Genomic DNA, 20,083 nt, shown 5'->3' with positions numbered 1-20,083 from the left:
GGTAGCGTGTGTTAGCGTTAAGTATATTTCAGTTGGAGTAAACGTGCCAAGATAATGGCGTACAAGCTCGCCATCAACCCAGTTCATTCTGTCTTAGGTAAAATCCTGCTAGCTACATGCAATCCAGTTGAATTTTTACATCACTTATCGTTTTCGGTTTGTAGAGCGTTCTGCTCTTGAACACCGAAGGCAAATAATTTTTTTATGTGAATGTATGAAAGGATTTTCCTCTTTTTTTTTATGAATTCTGGATCCATTTTATTAGTTTTTGTAATTTATATTTAGCTACTTGATTTTTCTATATCCTAAATCCTATTATTAAATCCTATATCTTAAATTTATTATTACGTTGTTGCATTTGTTGAGATATGTCCTAGATGATTGTTCCAGCTGTTTTGTCACAGGCGATGAATAAAGACACTTTCCACTCTAGTACCGTACAATTGGTGTGCACATGTTTTAAGTGTGACGTGAAAACGCAAGTTATTGAACAAATGACACTCGTTCAAAAATTTTGTCATTCTTTTTTTCGCGATCAACCTGCTGTGTCGTTGCTGACACTGCTGACACAGCACTGTGTATTCCTTTAAACTTTTATGTATTGCTTGTATAATGTTAAAAATAAACGTTAAACTGACTTTATGATAATACTGATCGAGCTGAGAATTATTTTGTAACATTAATTTATTCTAACTTGTTATAATGTAATCTTGAATATTTTTGGAAATTTCTGATTTTGGAATTTCTAAGTTTTTGGAAATTTTTAATTCTAAATAATTATTTACATTTCGATTTATTGTATATTTAATCTTACGTAAAATAATAGCACTGTGTTTAATCCTTATCATATTTTATGTTTGATCTATTTTTATTCAAAAAAGTTTCTTGAAATTTCAAAAGTAAACTATTAAATTATACATTTTATTTTATTTCTTTTTAAATAAAATATACATTTTAGAAACTTGAGAATATGTCACTGAATTTGTAAAGATTTTTTTAACCACTTTAGAAAGATGTAAAAATACTTAGACATATGATAATTATGGACTAATAAAGTAATAAGATGTATATTTTACTTTTTTTTGTTGTATCATAAAGATTAATTTAACATAAAATAACATAATAGCATAAAATTAATTTGGAGTATATCAATGTAGAAATACAGTTTTGTTTTTGTGTCATTTATATCTTAATGTTAAATCTTATACAGATGTGCTGGTGGTGACCGAAGTAATTAAATCTGAGACTCAGAAAAATGAAATAACAATACTATGGAACAAGACTCACAATGACAAATCGGATGTTTGCTTGTACAATAAAGATGACATGTTACTGGAAATGGGAAATATTGAGGTTACCCGATACCTTTCAAGGGAAATGCTTCCTACACTTTATGGTATATAATTTATAAATATTTTTATATATGATTACTCAATTATAAAGAAATCTGAAAGTCTAACTGTTAATGTCAGAGTCTTATTTATACTTTTTCTCACATTAACATTACTCTATATGAAAATTGACTCACATCAGTAATTTTTTAAACACTTTATAAATTTGCAAGATGATAGAATAATTGAACTAACAATAATTGAATATAAGTGAAATCTTAAATGTTATTTTAAGCTATCAAAATTTTAATAATAAAAGCTATATTAAACTTGAATTAAAATTTGGATGAAAGTTTACTCTCAATAAGGTTCTGGAGTTAAATGTAATTTTTTTTTTCTAAAATAAAATGATATATATCAGGATTGGGAATGATACATATCAAGTTTGTAGTAGTAACTGGTCATTGTTACAATCTCTTACACAAAGTAACATATTAGTTATAGTTACTCAAAGAGTAAAAAGTAATCTCTTAGTTTCTTTTCTATTAATTTGTAATATTTATACATTGCTATTTTAAATAGAAAACTTTTATATACATTTCCAATACTATTTTATTTATTAAACACTTGGTTGTATGCTGCATTATTTTGTATATAATAAATCTCAGTTCTTTTAAGAACTTAAAATCAAAATATATTTTTTAATACATTAAGTGAATTAATAATTTCTTACTACCAAATTATTACCAAATTAGTTACTAGTTACCAGAAAAATATAATTAATATTGTTCTTATCGTAATGAGTTTGAACGCAACCCAAGGTGTGTTAATGTTTTCTTCTCAATGTTAGCTTTAGATTTCAGACTTGTAGTCTCAGTGTTAGTTTTAGGGGTTAATATGATATGCTGAAACCATTTAATTAGAATCTAAAGTAGTGTATGAGACGTTATTATATCTATTTATCATGGGTCAAGTTCAAACCATCTACTACAGTTAAAAACGCTATAAGTTATAAATAAAAAGAAACAAAGTTGCAGTTATTGAAAAAAAGTAATTTCATCTTTGGTACAAATAACGAGATACTATCTTTGTTAAATACTAATCCTGTTAAATATTATATCAAATTAAACTGACAATGAAATATATTCTACTGAATTATGTGACTTATATTATTAGGCGACAACCATCATGAAATGACAAGAACAGATCACTGGATATCCATTGCCCTCTTATTGCAAAAACAAGACATCGTGGAACTCTTTACCCGCTTGGATAATGTGTTAAAATTACGGACATGGTTAATCAGCAAGAGATTAACATTGGCTGATATTCATATGTTTTGCTCTTTGTATCATTATGGATACATAAAAGTGTATGAGAAAGATTACTGTAACATAACTAGATGGTACAAGCATATAGAATCTCTTACTAATGTCAACAATGCAATCTCTATGATGATAAAAAATTGTCCTCCAATCTCGAATCAAAAGCAGACCAAAACAAGGAAACAGGAGGGCAAATTTATTAATCTACCTGGAGCAGAAATGGGCAAGGTAAACTTATACAATACAATAAAGTGCAAATTAAATCGATTTGTAAACTCATCAATTCTAAAATTTGTGTTATTTATTTTTTGTAGGTAGTAGTAAGATTTCCACCGGAAGCAAGCGGCTACCTGCACATTGGTCATGCTAAAGCAGCTCTTTTAAATCAGTATTATGCCGAGACTTTCCAAGGGCAGCTTATCATGAGATTTGATGACACAAATCCAGCAAAGGAAACTGTGGAATTTGAAGAAGCTATATTGGAGGATTTAAAATTATTGCAAATTAATCCTGATCGTTTTACGCACACCTCGGATTACTTTGAGTTGTTGCAAGACTGTTGTACTACTTTAATTAAGACTGGAAACGCATACGTGGATGGTACTCCGGCGGATCTCATGAAAGTGGAACGCGATCAAAAGATGAAATCTGCATATCGAGATAATTGTAATTATTTTGAGAAGAAAGATTATATAAATTTTCTATTTGGTTGATAGTAATAATAATAATTCATCTTTTTACAGCTGTTGACGAAAATCTAGCATTGTGGAATGAAATGAAATCTGGTACTGAAAAGGGCAAACAGTATTGTGTCAGAGCGAAGATCGATTATCAATCAGCAAATGGATGCATGCGGGATCCAACAATTTACCGTTGCAAACCTGAACCACATCCACGTACTGGAGATAAATACAAGTACTATATTTTTTAATATTTTTTTTAACAAAATTTTTTATCGATAAATATTAATCAATCAACAATAATAAATCAAACTGACAAAATTATCAAACATAAGATTAACAGGTCTATGAGAATCGTAACGATTCATAGTATTGAATAATAATTTTTAAATTCTCCAGCTTATTTGAGCTGCATGTTCATCGGACTTGAAACAATTTTTTGGAGAGGGGGATCTTGTAGATGCTTCTTAGCATTATATATTATATATTCCAGCTTTATACAATAACTATATTTCAAGTCTGATGAATATGTGATGAGCAAATTGAACAAGCTGAAGAGTGTAAAAATTATTTAGTACTAAGAATGGTTGTAAGTTGTAACTGACATAGGCCTACTAACTTTACGTTTGATAAATACTAATTACATTAATTGTTTTATGTACTATTGATAATATGATAAATAAATTTAGTTAATAATGTTGCTATATCTAAAAATTACAATTTAATTATAGAATTATTGTTCTTATTTGTTTATATTAGGGTGTATCCTACGTACGATTTTGCCTGTCCGATTGTCGATTCTATTGAGAACGTTACTCATACTTTGCGTACAACGGAATATCACGATAGAGATGCTCAATTTTATTGGATAATTGATGCTTTGAAAATGCGTCGCCCACACATTTGGGAATATTCACGGCTAAATATGAAGTATACGGTTTTGTCTAAACGGAAGTTGACTTGGTTTGTGAATGAGGGTATGGTTGATGGGTGGGATGATCCACGCTTTCCGACAGTGAGAGGCATTCTGAGACGAGGAATGACAGTCGAAGGTTTGAAAGAATTCATCATTGCTCAAGGTAGCTCTAAATCTGTGGTTTTTATGGAATGGGACAAAATATGGGCTTTCAACAAGAAAGTCATTGATCCAATCGCGATCAGGTAACAAAATTATAATTAAAAATTTGATAATAGAATAGTCTATAAAAATTATTTGTATTATCTACAATTTTAGGTATACTGCATTAAATGATAATAACTTGGTAAAGGTTAACGTAATCGACGCTGATGACAAATGGTTGGAGGTACAAAATCATCCTAAAGATTCATCTATAGGTTTCAAACAAATGCGAGTGGGCCGTAAAATATTGATAGAAAGAGAGGATGCTGAAGAATTGATTGAGGGACAGAATGCAACCTTCATTAATTGGGGTAATTTAATGATACAAAAAATAAATAAGCAGGCTGGTAAGATAACGAATGTGGAGGCTCGATTGAATTTGACGGACACCAATTACAAAAATACTGTGAAGCTCACATGGCTAGTTGAATCGTTACCCAAATCTGATCCAGAAATGGACAAATCAAATTTGATAAAATGCTACGCCGTTTACTTCGATCACATTATGAGTGTGCCGGTTTTGGACAAAGACAAGGATTTTAAAGACTTTGTTGCTAAAGATACAAGGGTAAGGAATGATTCACTTACAAGCAAGCTAACAATTATGCTATATGTTACTAATTGCACGTAAAAATTCTTATTTTAGAAAGAAGTTCCAATGCTGGGCGAAGTGGAACTGAAGCGCGTGAAAAAGGGAGAGATAATTCAACTTCAGAGGAAGGGATTCTTTATTTGTGATGTCCCGTATGCACCTATTAGTCCCTACTCGTCACAGGAACAACCTCTTATATTGTTCCATATACCCGACGGACATACAACTACACCTCTTAAAATACAACCTGGAACCAATATGGAACCAGTTAACACTAAAGTTGCAAGCATTGAAAGCAAGACAAAGCCGGATAATAAAGAAATTTGTGAAGCAGAGAAGATATCCGAAGAAATAAAGAAACAGGGCGATAAAGTACGAAATTTAAAGAGCTCGAAAGCCAACAAAAGCATTATTGACGAAGAAGTCAAGGTTCTCTTAAATTTGAAAAATGAGTATAAAAATAAAACTGGTCAGGATTGGAAGCCAACTGATAGTACTGTAAGCAAGGTAAAAGCGGGGAACAAAGATATTTCGAAAGCGGAGAAGATATCTGAAGAAATAAAGAAGCAAGGCGACAAAGTACGAAATCTGAAGAGTTCGAAAGCTGATAAGAGCATTATTGATGAAGAAGTCAAGGTTCTTATAAGTTTGAAAAGTGACTACAAAACTATGACTGGTCAAGATTGGAAGCCAACTGATAGTACTGCAAGTAAGGTAAAGGCGAGGAATAAAGATAGTTCGACAGCGGAAAAGGTATCTGAAGAAATAAAGAAGCAAGGTGACAAAGTACGAAATCTAAAGAGCTCGAAAGCTGATAAGAGCATTATTGATGAGGAAGTCAAGGTTCTTATAAGTTTGAAAAGTGACTACAAAAATATGACTGGTCAGGATTGGAAACCAACTGACAGTACTGCAAGTAAGGTAAAGGCGGGGAATAAAGATATTTCGACAGCGGAAAAGATATCTGAAGAAATAAAGAAGCAAGGCGACAAAGTACGAAATCTAAAGAACTCGAAAGCTGATAAGAGCATTATTGATGAAGAAGTCAAGGTTCTCATAAGTTTGAAAAGTGATTACAAAAATATGACTGGTCAGGATTGGAAGCCAACTGATAGTACTGCAAGTAAGGTAAAGGCGGGGAACAAAGATATTTCGAAAGCGGAAAAGATATGTGAAGAAATAAAGAAGCAAGGCGACAAAGTACGAAATCTAAAGAGCTCGAAAGCCGACAAGAGCATTATTGATGAAGAAGTCAAGATTCTCGTAAGTTTGAAGAGTGACTACAAAAATATGACTGGTCAGGATTGGAAACCTGCGAGTTTGCCGGAGACAGCATCGAAAAAGCAAAGTAAGCCCGAAAAAATGTCGGAGAAAGAAGTTGCGAAAAGCGCGAATAGTAAAGATGTAGATTCGAGCAAAACGGGAACGAGATTAGGACTGGAGGCGAAAAAGGAGGAAAACTTCAATGATTGGTACTCACAAGTTATCACAAAGAGCGGAATGATAGAATATTATGATGTGTCGGGATGTTACATTCTTCGCCCGTGGACTTTTTCAATTTGGAAGGTCATAAAGGAGTACATCGACGATGAAATAAAGTCGATGGGTGTGGAAGAATGTTATTTTCCAATCTTTGTTACTCGCAGCGTGTTAGAAAAGGAAAAGGCGCATGTAGAGGATTTTGCACCAGAAGTCGCGTGGGTGACAAAATACGGCGAAAACGATTTAGCGGAGCCCATAGCTATACGGCCTACCTCGGAAACTATTATGTATCCGGCTTATGCCAAGTGGCTGAGGTCGGATACCGAGTTGCCACTTAGGCTCAATCAATGGAACAATGTCGTGGTAAATACTATTATGAAATTGCTGTTTTTTGTCTTTATCTTCTAACTTAATTCTGTTTTGCTCTGATTACCTTATTTTTGTATTTATAGAGATGGGAATTCAAAGATCCTAAACCTTTTCTACGTACTAGAGAGTTTTTGTGGCAGGAGGGTCATACCGCGTTTGCTACTAAACTCGAAGCGGAGCAAGAAGTGTTGCAGATTTTAGATATGTACGCTAGAGTTTACGAGAACTTATTAGCGGTGCCCGTTATCAGGGGCAGAAAGACTGAAAAGGAAAAATTCGCAGGTGGCGATTATACCACAACAGTCGAGGCATTTATTTCTACTAATGGTCGCGCGATACAAGGAGCGACGAGCCATCATCTAGGACAAAACTTCTCGAAGATGTTTAATATCCAGGTGGAAGGTAAAACGAACGAAAAGATGTTCGTTTATCAAAATTCGTGGGGTTTAACTACCCGAACGATTGGAGTCATGATAATGGTTAGTACAATCATCATCATAAACAATATTTGATCTTTTGCATAAGCTATGTACTTTGTAACATAGATATCTTTATTTAGATACATGGTGACGATCAAGGTTTAGTGTTACCCCCGAATGTGGCACCTATACAAATTGTTGTGATTCCGTGCGGTATAGCCGCAAGCATGTCTGAATCAAAGAAACATGAACTTCTAACCGAATGCTCCAAGCTGGTCGAACGATTGAGTAAAGAAGGTAAATTTAGAGTGAAAGCTGATTTTAGAGAGAATCGAACACCCGGTTGGCGGTTCAACCACTGGGAGCTGAAAGGTGTGCCAATACGAATCGAACTTGGTCCAAGAGATTTGGAAAAAAATCAAGTGACATTGGTACGAAGAGATACCTTCCAGCGAATAGCTGGCAACAAGGACAATGTGGTTCAGTTGGTTGCTTCAATGCTGAAAAATATGCAAGAGGAAATGTTAATGAGGTAAACTCCAAAATTTTTTGAATCGATAATACTCGATTCAAAAATAACAACGTACATTAATAACATACAATTTTATCTGTTTATAGAGCGAGAACAAAATTACATGAACATATTAAACAAGTAGAAAAGTGGAGTGATTTCAACACCGAGCTCAATAAAAAGAATTTATTATTGTCACCTTTCTGCGGAGAATCGACTTGTGAGGACAAGATTAAGGAAGATAGCTCAAGGTAAAATTTCTGTATATAAAAAAGCATTTTTTATGCGCTTATATGTTCTTATCATTATTTAAAATACGGGATGCATTTGAAAATGATCAAAATGTTGATTTAAAAAAAAATTTTTTTAATGAAAAGTTGTTTTCTGCAGATTTTGAATTTAAGAGCTAAAGTGATTTTTAGATTTATCTAAACATATTTAAAAGAAGTTAGAGTCTTCGCGTCTGAATAGTTAAAGGTAGACGATCAAGAAATAATAAACAAAACGTATTTTAAATTTCCATTTGATTTGTGTCATCTCGTAACATCTTTACTTATACTTATCTTGATCTGAAATAAACGAAAAAAGCATAAAATTACAGTAAAATAAATTCTAGTAAAAAATAATATATAAAATACAAGTAAAAATAAGTAAAAAAAAACAGTACGTATACAAGAATGATATTGAATAGCAATTCTTTCTTCTTTACTCAATTTAAATGTTTGTTTCAAACATTTATAACTAATTACAGTGAGAACGCAGAGAGCGGATCATTAATGGGCGCTAAGAGTTTGTGTATACCATTTGAGCAACCAAAATCATCAGAAGAACGCCTCAAGGAGCTAAAATGTATTCACCATAGTTGCAAAAACAAACCGAAGTTTTATACACTTTTTGGTCGTAGCTATTAATCTACAAAAGTAGGTTGTTATACAACATTTACTTAATTTGATTGAGATTTGTTTAATATATGAATAATAGAAAATTTATATCATTTAAAATAATTAAAAATCTACTGTTTTTTCTTTAATCTATAAAATTACGTTTTTTATAATTCATATTTAAATTTTTGTTTAATAGCATGTGCATATTTCAATAATGTATAAATCTATTCTTATATTTTAATATTTGTTATCTGCTCCAACTTTGTCTATTTTAACTCAATTTTTATATATTTTTTTAAATATCTCATACTCTTTTTTTTTTATCCATATAAAATTACATAATGAACTATTGGAAATTATGATTACGGATAATTGTATCAACATTTTTAAAATTTAAAGATCATATTCTCTAAAAAAAAAAAGCTTATTTACCATGTGTTACTGTACGAAAGGAAATAGCCAGTGAGCACTAAAAATTGGCTTGCATTTCTGTGACGGGAAGTAATCAGAGATCCGTGTACACAATCGATCTCGCGCGTTGATTGTTTCTCACTTTCAAGTATAATGGCTACGCTCGAATGAAACGCGGATCCTTACCTTCCTCTCGTCGCACACCAGGCACAAGCTGGTCCCAGGCTTGTCCAAAATTCTAGTGCTCGCAGCCGCTTCAAATGACCGAACGGATCCGCATTGTCGCCAAAAGCAGCATCAACGTAGCAGCGAAACACCATTCCGTCGTGATACCCGGTGATGTTTCGTTTTACCGCTGAAATTGCGTCAACGAAACTTGCCACCGCCGGCCGAGGGACAGTGCGCGTAAACGCGAAAAGAGCAAGATAGAGAAATTTTTCCAGTGAATCCTGTAAACGTCTCCCACGTACGTGTCGGGAGAAGACGTCTTTGAAGGTTCTACTGACTTCCCGTCCTCGGGAGGGGAAAGGTCAGTAATGAGGGGTCGATGAAGGGTCATTGGCATGGCCACGCGACTTAGCCCTCGAAACTCGGAGGTGAACGCTCTTGAACAACGGGGCTATCTTATTGGCAAGAAGATTGGACAGGTTGTTCCTTTTAGTTTTTCGTTCTTCTTGACGTCTCGCAATTTTCTCTTCCCTTTTCATCTGCTTTTGCTTCCTTCAATTTACACAACGATTTAATCGTTGTTTAATTAATTTTTTGACTATTTTTTAATTTATTTAATTTATTTACAGACTCCATAAGCAGATCAAATTAAAAAATTTATATCATTGCCTTGTGTAAGCAAAATCATGATCTAAACACTAATTAATAGTATTTTACATGAATATAAATAATTTTCAAGGATGGGAGGTAATGAGTTACTTGTCAACAGTGACTATTGTAACTCTAGTCTTATCATTAGGAAAAATTTAAGCGTCATTGCCAAATTATTATTATAAAAAAAAGTAAAAGTAACGATCATTACTTATAACATATTACTTTTCATCCCTAATCATTTTCTACTCAATAATATAATCAATGTTTGGGAATCACTTCAATGTCGTTTGATTCTATTTGTCAGATACCATATGAGTAAAAATTCTGCATACTATAATACTATAATACTACGGAATTCTCACTTGCAGGGTTCTTACGCGACTGTACATCTCGCAGAGTATATCGATGGAACGAGTTCCAAGAAGATGCGTCTGGCCTGTAAGATCTTCGATAAAGAGAAAGCGCCAAACGACTTTTTAGACAAGTTCTTTCCTCGCGAACTTGAAATTCTAACAAAAATAGAAAATCCACATATCATTCAAGTAAGGAAATGTTTATCTTTCTTTCTCTCTTTTCCTCTCTCTGATTAATAAGAGAGAAACAATTCTGATGGAATTTACATTAGTCTTCTTTCTCTCTTTCTTTTTAAACTGCCCAAGATCAGGAATCAAGAAATAATTCTTTCTTCCTCTGTCAAACGAATGAACTGTTCTTACTGTTACATCATTATTTTACAATTACAATATTTTACAATAACGAATAAAATTGGATTTAATCGTATTAAAACTTCAAGCGCTTTCTAAACGAAAGATTACATTGAAACTTTATTATTATAATAAAGTTATATAGACAATAAGGAATTAGTGATTTTGACACAATTATAGTTAATATTTGTAATTCTTATAATTTTTTTCTATCATATTTTGCCCAATTCTTCGTCGTCAACGAGCAATCCTAATCGCATCGTTCGATCGAGCGCAGGTGCACAGCATTCTGCAGCGCGGCCCGCGCGTTTTCATCTTCATGCGCTACGCTGATAATGGCGATCTTCTGGACTTTGTGAAGAACAATGGTATGGTGCCGGAGCAGCAGTCGCGATTGTGGTTTCGTCAAATGGCATCCGGCTTGCACTACTTGCACAGCAAGAACATTGCCCATCGGGATCTCAAATGCGAGAACATACTACTCTCGCGAAAGTTCAATGTGAAACTGGCGGACTTTGGTTTTGCTAGGTTTTGTATGGATCACGAGGGCAGACGAGTCCTCAGCCAAACGTACTGCGGCTCAGCGGCCTACGCCGCACCGGAAGTCGTCGCCGGCACCCCGTACAATCCGAAATTGGCAGACGTGTGGTCGCTCGGCATCATTCTCTTCATCATGCTGAACGGGACGATGCCGTTTGACGACGAGAATCCGCGGAAGCTCCTCAAGGACCAGATATCGCGCAACTGGGTGTTCAGATCCCGTGTCCGCGACACCGTGTCCGCGCTAGCAAAGAACATTGTCCGGCAGATCCTCGAGCCGGACATCACTCTCAGACTTACCCTTGAGAGAGTGCTGTGTCACGAGTGGGTGAGAGCGAGGAAGGGCAGAACGGGATCCCTCGCAGGAAGACTCGTTCATTCTGCTCCACCGAGTCATACTCCGGTTATAACAAACAACATAATTATGATATTACGTTCAAGGTCCCTGGTCTCCACAACGATGGAAGTGAAGAATCATGTGAATTTTTTCCATGCATTATATAAAAGCTCTTTACACAATCACCATTAATCGCAATAGAAACTGGTAGAATATACAGAATTTTTTTTTTTATTTATTTATCCTTCGGTAATAAGCGAATATTTAATTCAATTTACAAATCTCTTGTGATTCTAATTTGTGACAATTTATTACAATTATCTATTAATCAATGAATTGGAAAAAATTTTCAAGATATTTTGAAAAGTATTATAATGTAAGTTACAACGTACTAAAAAAAAACTAATTTTTCTTGATGTATAAAGACATAATTTACATTATTCAGTCGTAATCCAGTGCATTTACAATAGGAAACCAGGAACCTTTGATCGAGACAATAAAATACATTTGCGGTAGACATGTTACATAGAGATTAGTTTACTTTTGAGTATGCAGTTATCCATGAAATATTTGCAATAAATCCGAGAAATAATTCTACACAAAGATGAAACGTAACACGATTTGTCGCTTATACAATTAGATGTGTGGAGGCGGTAACCTGATCGGGTCGGGAACCGGAAACGTACCTGTTGCAGCGAGGGCAGTACCGGCATTAAAAAATTCAGAAAACCAGACTAAACCATCCTCGAAAATAGTGAACACTTCGGGGAAAGATCCGCAACTGTCTATCACCGTGGGATAACAAGATTCGCGAAGAAAATCGACACATCGACAAGCTATACTATAATTGAAAATATAAGAGATTGCAAGCTAAAAAGTTTGAAATAATCATTTTCGGAAACATTTACACTTGTCTTTATTAATATATCTTTTTCATTTGCTATTAGATTGCACGACCAGTGCGAACTTACATGAATGTTGATAACGTATTGTTGTTTAATAAAGACGTCCATAATAATTTAATGGTTGAATAATGGTGGAAACACTTGTCGAGGTAATACAAAAGAAATTTAATCGATTAACATAAAATGTTAATCAATTACCACTTTTATCAACATATTATCTGACTATCGTGAACTGCCAATTTAATTCATAGTACGGTAGAAAGAAATTCTAAAAGAAGAAATTAGAAATTAAAAAAATCTCGAATACATTAATAAGTTTATTGTACAGTTACTGCCTATTAATATACAAAACTATAATCTTTTTTTTTTGTTACATACACATATAACGGGGTATCTTTTGTGAATGTAATATATAACGATATAAGTAATATATTTCCTCTACATCTAATTTACATTAAAATAACAAATAATTTACACGATTCGATCTCTTGCGTTGTGAAGTCGAGCTCTGTTAGTATAGCACCTTGTAACATTGAAGAGGACACTGACACGCATTATAAGAGGGAGGATTACAAGACTTTAGTTTTCATGCAACGTAAATCATTAATTGAAAGTAATTTTTGGGTTCTTTCGGGACGGCCGTGGTCGAAATAAAACCACATTGAAACTACTGACGGTTTCACGTTGTCCTTCCTTAAAGAATTAAAATTGAAATATTTTTCTTTGTTGTGCAGAGTGTTACCTAACACTCTACGATATGTTTTGCAGATTTTTGCTTTGTGCGGATTTGACGTATTTGGTCCTAGATTCGGCATTATTTATTCAATGACAAGATTCTTCTTCTATGTAGAAAAAGTTTCATATAAAAGTATAATCTCCATATTTGTAAAATATAGTTTCGTAGATGTCTATGTATAAAATCATTGTATATATAGAAAAAGGATTTCTTTTCGTGGAAAAGAGGCCACGATTACGGTTATCAATATTGTTAGTTACCTTATAAATAAGGTAGACGCATAAACTTCTGAAGTAGCCTCCTGTCGAATAAAAATAACTGTAACTTGCTAAAACTTCCGTTCGCGCGTAAAAGGGACAATATTCTATTTACAGCATACAGTGTTAAAACATGATAAATACGACCAGATTTAAGTATTTTTACAAGTGTCCAACCAACATGCAAAAACGGTCGGTCCTTGAACAGGCACGCAAACGAGCGCAACATATGTAAATGATGCGCGGAGCGCATCTCATCCTCGCGTCATCGCTTCTCAGAATATATTAAAACCCGTTTAGGTTTTATGCACTCGTATTGCAGTTCTGGATTAAACCCATCCGCCGGTCAACTTGTGGAACATCTCCTCGTTCAACGTTTGATTCGCCTCTTTCGAGCGCATCGATAGGAAGATGTAGCCTCCTATGAACTCATGGACGACTTTACAGTCTGCTGATTGACATTCAAAAATGATATTCTCTTCCTCAAATTGTACCATCATGTGCTTTACTTCCCAGTTAACGTTCCACGCCTATGAAAAAGACAATATATCAAGATATACATCTTTTAAATATAAAACATATTTTCTTGAAATTATGAATTTTTCAGTCAATTTTAAACTATTTTTCTAATAATTGTAATAATAATAAATGTTCTAATGGGGTATTTATGATCATTTTCTAATTTTTAACATTATATTTTTGTCAAAATAGATATCCGCGAATAAAAGTCTACGAGAGGACGTAACGTAGAAAATAATACGCAATGGGGACACGTACCTTCATAGTGTTATACCTCCAAGTTTTTAAGTGATCGCCATTGTGAAGATCCATCCGCATTAACCTATTATTGGCGATACCTAACAGCTCGTCTTTACTCTTGCCGGTAAATCGTACGATAAAAAGTGAAATACCATATTCTGGTAAAGACTGCCAAGCCTTGATATAATTCAGCTTCGCTTCGACGAGGTGCAGATCTTTAACGTTTGCGTGTGCTTCCAAGATCCTCTGAACCAACTACGTGGAAAAAAAGAAGTAAATATCAATGTTGGTATCAAAGCTAGTTGATGTGATCGTTGAGGCCGAATGCGAACGATCGAACGAACAATTTATTACCTTTCCTTTGAATTTCTTCGCGAATCTAGGCGCGACGTAGTCCTCCGGCACGATATCCAAAGCATTCGGATTGATGGCAGGCGCGGGCGCAGGCCTCTGCAGTTGGAGAAAGGCTATGATACTGTTGACTTCGCTCTCGTAGGACGCGTCGGCGAGGGTACGGCCCTTGGCTGCTAATCTGCACGCGGCCATCCACTTCGCGTATTGCTGTTCCTGGAATAATACAGAATGGTGAGATAGAATTGAATTCAAGCGAGTAATCGAATCAATCCTAACATTTTAGTTTTGCTTCATGGAGCTCGAGTACTATATATGATACATATTGGCACGTGGCCAACGCCAACATGTGGCAAGCTTTATACACATGTCTAACAATGATTAATTCAGTGATGTTGGCGATGACACACCATACGCCACGTTAAAACGAGTTAATCTGCTTACGTTGTCGCATCTTATCCACATCTCGGTCATGCCTTCGGCGCTGGGCACCTCCAGTCTGATCCCATAGCGACCTTGCGACAGATGTACGTCCGGTGTGACCTCGCAGCCGCGCAAATTGATCACGTAGACCGGCGACTCCGAACCGCCCACTTCCTCCCTGCTCTTGTAGAGCCTGAGCTGAAGGTCACGGCACGTGAACCAGTAACGCTTGAAGGCCTTCAACGTGAAACGCTTCGGCTTGAAGAAACGCGGCTTGAAGAAACGCAGCTCGTCGCAGAGCTCGGGCACCTGCGTGATGTCGCTAGGCCCGTTGCTGATGTTGCTGCCCTCCAGGGTCACCTGCAGATCCGTCAAGGCGGCGTCGATTTCGTCCTCGACAGGCGAAGACGCTCCGTTGCTGTCATACGTAGGCTGAGGCACGCTCGCCTGAAGATTCACTTGTACCTGCAAGGAGAGGCGTAGGTAACATCGATTGCAAATTTCTTACTTTTCTTTTTCTTTCCTTCCTCTCTCTCTCTCTCTCTCTCTCTCTTTGCTCGTCGCGAGGACGGAGAGAGTAGGTGTGCAAGAAGTACAAAACGTATTTTGTGGGTCGAGGCGAGATGATCGCGTATTTTCTTGGTCGTTTTATCGCGTGACGACATCGCGGCTATGGTGGTACACCGACTGGCGAAGCAATCGGTTCAAGGACGCGGCTATTTGCATGTATTATGCGTCGCGTGGGGTTCCTCCCTCGCGACGCGCAGCGGCATAAATATATCGAGAACGGGTGAGAGCGAATCGACCGCGGCCAGCCGCGGCATGGTGAGTTGCATGATCGCAAAGAAATGGAAGAAATATTGAAAGCCGAAATACCAATGAAATTTCTGATGTCTTTATCCGCCTGCGCGATACATTTGCATCCGCCATATATTTATAAGTTTTCTACTGTTGATTCTCATGGAAGATAAAACGATTGAAAAGTGCAGATGTGCGGATTCAAGAATTCGTACAAAACGTATATTTCGGAACTTATTCGGAATTAAAATCTTATAATCAAATAATTCGGCAAGCATTTAAATCGTTACCTGCCTAACGAGTTTTATATGTTTTATCATGTATGTCAAAATATTTTTATTATCGTAAACGTATAAAGATAAAATATTATGTAATTTGATAAGATTGTCTCGATTACGAATACTTTGTTGAACGCCCGGCGAACGAAAATAAATTCAAATAAATTGAAAATTACAATTTATTTTAATTTATCCAAGTTTGCGCTTTAGAGTCGCAAAATAATTTTAGATTCAAATGGACTCAAATAGATTGAAATGCTATTCATCATTTTGAATTCGAATGCATTCATGACTCCATTATATTATCTTTGAATTTAAATGAATTCAAAAAATTTGAAGCACGAATTAAAAAATGTCGAAATAAATGCATTTCTATCTATTTAAATTTATTTCTGTTTGCTAGGCAACGTCTATGACATTTAATATTAGATAATATTTATATTTTACAAGCGTTTAAAAATGTTTTCTATAATAACACCGGTTACAAATCATCATCATGGCAGTCAACGTGTTAATGGCCATATGTGTCCAGAACGTGATGCGTTTGAATACCTGAAGCGCCGCGAACATCAGCATCTCCTCCTCGGTGCAGTCGATCTCCTCCGCGAGCAACTGCCACTTGGCTTGCTCGTAAATCATGTTGATGCGCACCGCGTCGGTCTTCGGGTTCAGGTCGTAGAAGGAGTAGAATTTGAATTTCAACCTAAGCGTGTCGAATTCGCGGATGCCCTGCTCCATGATCGATAGAGAGGAGTCCAGCCAAGCGACGTTCATTCTCGCTCGTTCGATCAAACTCTTCGGCCTGATCAGCTTCACCCGCATCTCCGGCGAGATCGACGTCGGACTCTGCGCCAAGGACTCCGTCAGCCCGCCGTTCAACGCCTCGAGGCTCATAGTGCTGTTGTTGGCGTTGAAGGAGCCGGTGCTGCCGAAGCCGGAGGAGTTATTGTTTCTCTTCCATGTACCGGTATGCTAAAAATTTGCAGGCATAAATTCGCAAAATGCTTACGTTGACGCAATGCTGTAAAAATAATTATGACGCGACAGACAGTTACATCTACGTTGTTCATAACTAGTTTTTCCTGACCAATGCAATCGTACGACTCATAAAGATCATCCTATCTTAACCCTTTCATCTCCAAATTATTCGCCAGCTACAAAAAAGTATTTGTATATTTTTGTATATTAAAAAATATTTTTGGATTTTTTGTGTTTTACATTTATTGCAGTTATGTAGAATAATTTGCATTGTAGAGTTATACATAACAAAAATCTTTTTTTTTTTAAGTTTAGGTCAGTAAATTTATACTTAAAATATATTTCAAAAGTTGAAATTTGGTAAACTTTTATTGTATTTATTGTATTAACTCTTATCACCATATCATATAATAAATGAAAAATGGTCTGCGCGCATTTTATCGACCAATTTTTACATATCAATTAAGAGACATGTCACTTATACATACAATTTGAAATTTTTACAATTATTTGTTATACTGAAAGAAATGAAAAAAATATTCAGAAATATATTATACAAAAAGATGTAGGCAGCATTTTATTTTATTCAAGTCTAAATATGTAATCGTCTAAATATGTAATCGCATGGCTATAGTGGGAGCGAAACGGTTAAGAAAGATCTCACTCGTAAGCCTACCGAAACGGGAGAGCTGATCGGCGTGCTGTGATTTCTGTTGTTGGGCGTAACCGGTGCGCACATGAATGGGCTTGATTGATCTAAGCTTCCTGTGGATCCCCTGGGACTCTGACTGGCCGGGATGAAGGTATTCGTGTCGGCCGGGACGTTCCAGTGACCGTTCTTGTGACTTTCGATTTTCTTCTTAGCTGGCAGATCCTTCAGATTGTACTTCAGATGATTCGGTTCGAGCGGCTTGCAGAACGAGAGCTCCTCCGGGTGTCTAATGCCTGCGATTATCACAAAAGGATTTGCACGGTAATTAATCTTGCATTACTCAAGCTCATTCGAGTAAGGATATGTGTCACATCTCATATTATTATCAAAATATAAAAATTTCATAAATTATTCTACTATTACATTTGAGCATCTACGTAAAATTTGAGCAGAAATCTTTTATTGGTTTAAAAGCTATTCAATTTTTTGTTCACTTTTAATTCTCATGTAAGAGTACACTGAGAAAAAAATGTTGTTAATTTGATTAAAATTTTCAACTTGTTAAAATTTCTTCATTTCAAGTGTTTATGTATTTAAGCTAAATATAATAGATGTTTAAATTAAATATATAAATGCTTAATTTGAAGTTCAAGTATTTTATGTATTTGACTTAAATACATAAATATTTGAATTAAAAAAATTTAATTAAGTTGAAAAAATTAGTCAATTTAATAACTTCTTTTTTTCAGTGTTGTACTTATTTGTTAATTTGATGAGAAAGCAGCGTGCATATGAATTAAATCAAAGATTGTTTACATATATTGGTAAAAATTTAATAAATGCTCGTATGAAAGTTTATTTGGATCTATTCACTCGTTAAAAAATTATTAACAAAAACTGCAATAAAACGTGATTATTTTACATTACATGTATCTTTATAAGCCAAATTATTCATTGCTTTATTCTTTGCAGCTGGTTTGAGAAAATTCAGATACTCACGAATAAAATTTTTTAATTAGAAAGAAAAAAGAATTAGTCATTAATTAAACATTATTGATCAAAAATTAAATCAAGTCATTGATTAGAAAAAAATAATAAACCTAACAAGCCTGCAGTTTTTAAAATTCAATCATTTTCATATATGATTGAATCTGTCTCCTGATAGACAGAGAGACGTGTGTGTCTCTCCTTCGATTCAGTCCGCGGGGCCAAAGGCGTGGTAAAAACAGTCACGACATTCATTCCCTCAAGGTATATTCTTGCAAGGAAATGGAGTAATTGACAAAGATCGCGTGCAACGCATTGCAGTCTATTTATGAATATGACACCGATCTCCTATCGTCAATGTCCATCCCGTAATAGAAGAGCGAAAACGGTAGTCGCATACGATATTTCCCGAACGCGGAATCGCTTTTTAGGCCATTGGTATAGAACGATAAGCTCGTATCTATCTGGTACTTCCTCCTACTCGGGAGTCCGCTTTATCCTCGCGACGGAATTATCGCGTTAACCCACTTCCTTGATTAAAAAGCGAGTGCCGCGAATCGACAGCCGCGACCTTCGCGTGACAAAAGCGCGCTTATCACTTAATTCTGTTTCGTTGCTCCACGTTGCAATATTAATTATCGTTGACACGCAGCTCAGCTCTATCTGCGACACGCTTGCCACGGCCGTCGTCATTTGTCAATTGATGTAATAAATACACAAATTTGTAAGTAACATCAAATTTGAACGTGCTGAAAACGCGACACAAAAGATTTCGTAATTTGAGAAGATTTCTTGCGCAATCGGCTCGTCATCGGAAAAAGACGACGTGACGCGAAGTCATTTAGATAATCATAGAAACTGTCGGGCTGATGTTGCAAAACGGATTACGCAATGCCATGTCGAAAATGTATGCACGGAATATCCCTCGTGTTTTTCTCGAGGCGGATCTCTCCTCGACGAAGGAAGAGAGATCCGTTGCATGTAAGAGAGACACGAAAAACTTTTGTTGGTGAAACGCATCTTCCATTATCTGCAGTATTAATCAATTCGTCTGCACATTCTTTCTCTCGTTCCTCGTGAGTCGTCGTTAAACGAAGGCACGCCCGATTGACTCGCGACGCATTCCTCAAATGGTGTCAATGGGTTCGCGACTCACCGAGTTCCTTGCACAAATTAATGACCGCGTTGAACGTCTTGACGGAAAAGTCGACGCGGCAGTCGAGGCACCGCATGTCCGGCAATTGCACCCTCAGGATCTTGTGCATCGGCGTGAAGTGCAGCATCGCATCCGCCGCCACACCGTACTGATCTAGGGTGCTGCGCGTTCTGGTCAGCCAGTGGTTCCGCTCTGGCCACCAAAGAGCATGGTCCGACCAGTCCATAGCGATGTCTGTAACAATCAGAAGGATGGAGAAATCAAAATGAGGGAAGG

At 35.8% G+C, this 20,083-nt stretch overlaps 3 protein-coding genes across 5 annotated transcripts in view; 2 read left to right on the top strand and 1 right to left on the bottom strand.

The window, feature by feature from the left end:
* Positions 1–54: 54 nt before the first annotated feature.
* LOC105199626 (bifunctional glutamate/proline--tRNA ligase) lies at positions 55–9,020 on the top strand. 2 transcript variants are annotated; one of them, XM_039452494.1, is made up of 12 exons: positions 55–97; positions 1,211–1,396; positions 2,508–2,884; positions 2,971–3,322; positions 3,400–3,571; positions 4,096–4,497; positions 4,571–5,024; positions 5,103–6,893; positions 6,983–7,378; positions 7,459–7,850; positions 7,937–8,080; positions 8,581–9,020. In XM_039452494.1, exons 1-12 carry the CDS (start codon positions 55–57, stop codon positions 8,738–8,740), a joined length of 4,869 nt encoding a protein of 1,622 aa, XP_039308428.1. In that variant the 3' UTR covers positions 8,741–9,020. The 2 variants fall into 2 exon arrangements, 1 of the variants encoding a protein (XP_039308428.1); XR_005575345.1 differs by lacking the exons at positions 7,937–8,080; positions 8,581–9,020 and having other exon boundaries at positions 6,983–7,104; positions 7,182–7,378; positions 7,459–7,727.
* On the top strand, positions 8,662–12,545 carry LOC105199628 (testis-specific serine/threonine-protein kinase 3). Of its 2 annotated transcripts, none has more exons than XM_039452506.1 (4): positions 8,662–8,749; positions 10,315–10,488; positions 10,928–11,593; positions 12,168–12,545. In XM_039452506.1, the coding sequence occupies exons 2-4, from the start codon at positions 10,372–10,374 to the stop codon at positions 12,327–12,329; spliced, it is 945 nt and encodes a 314-aa protein (XP_039308440.1). In that variant the 5' UTR covers positions 8,662–8,749; positions 10,315–10,371; the 3' UTR covers positions 12,330–12,545. The 2 variants fall into 2 exon arrangements, with proteins under 2 accessions (XP_039308440.1, XP_011165104.2); XM_011166802.3 differs by lacking the exon at positions 8,662–8,749 and adding an exon at positions 9,274–9,771.
* A 191-nt stretch (positions 12,546–12,736) lies between these two features.
* Positions 12,737–20,083, bottom strand: part of LOC105199627 (unc-112-related protein) — a 51,815-nt gene continuing 44,468 nt past the window's right edge. The window contains exons 2-8 of the mRNA XM_026134595.2: positions 19,808–20,041; positions 17,689–17,957; positions 16,587–17,006; positions 14,980–15,423; positions 14,539–14,751; positions 14,203–14,439; positions 12,737–13,955 (exon numbers count right to left, since the gene is read on the bottom strand). Coding sequence (XP_025990380.2) covers positions 13,755–13,955; positions 14,203–14,439; positions 14,539–14,751; positions 14,980–15,423; positions 16,587–17,006; positions 17,689–17,957; positions 19,808–20,041 — 2,018 coding nt within the window. The 3' untranslated portion in view covers positions 12,737–13,754. The remainder of the gene's footprint in view (positions 13,956–14,202; positions 14,440–14,538; positions 14,752–14,979; positions 15,424–16,586; positions 17,007–17,688; positions 17,958–19,807; positions 20,042–20,083) is intronic.

Source organism: Solenopsis invicta, chromosome 8 (assembly GCF_016802725.1).
Source record: "Solenopsis invicta isolate M01_SB chromosome 8, UNIL_Sinv_3.0, whole genome shotgun sequence".
NCBI lineage: Eukaryota > Metazoa > Arthropoda > Insecta > Hymenoptera > Formicidae > Solenopsis > Solenopsis invicta.
This window is presented reverse-complemented; position numbering and strand designations above follow the sequence as displayed.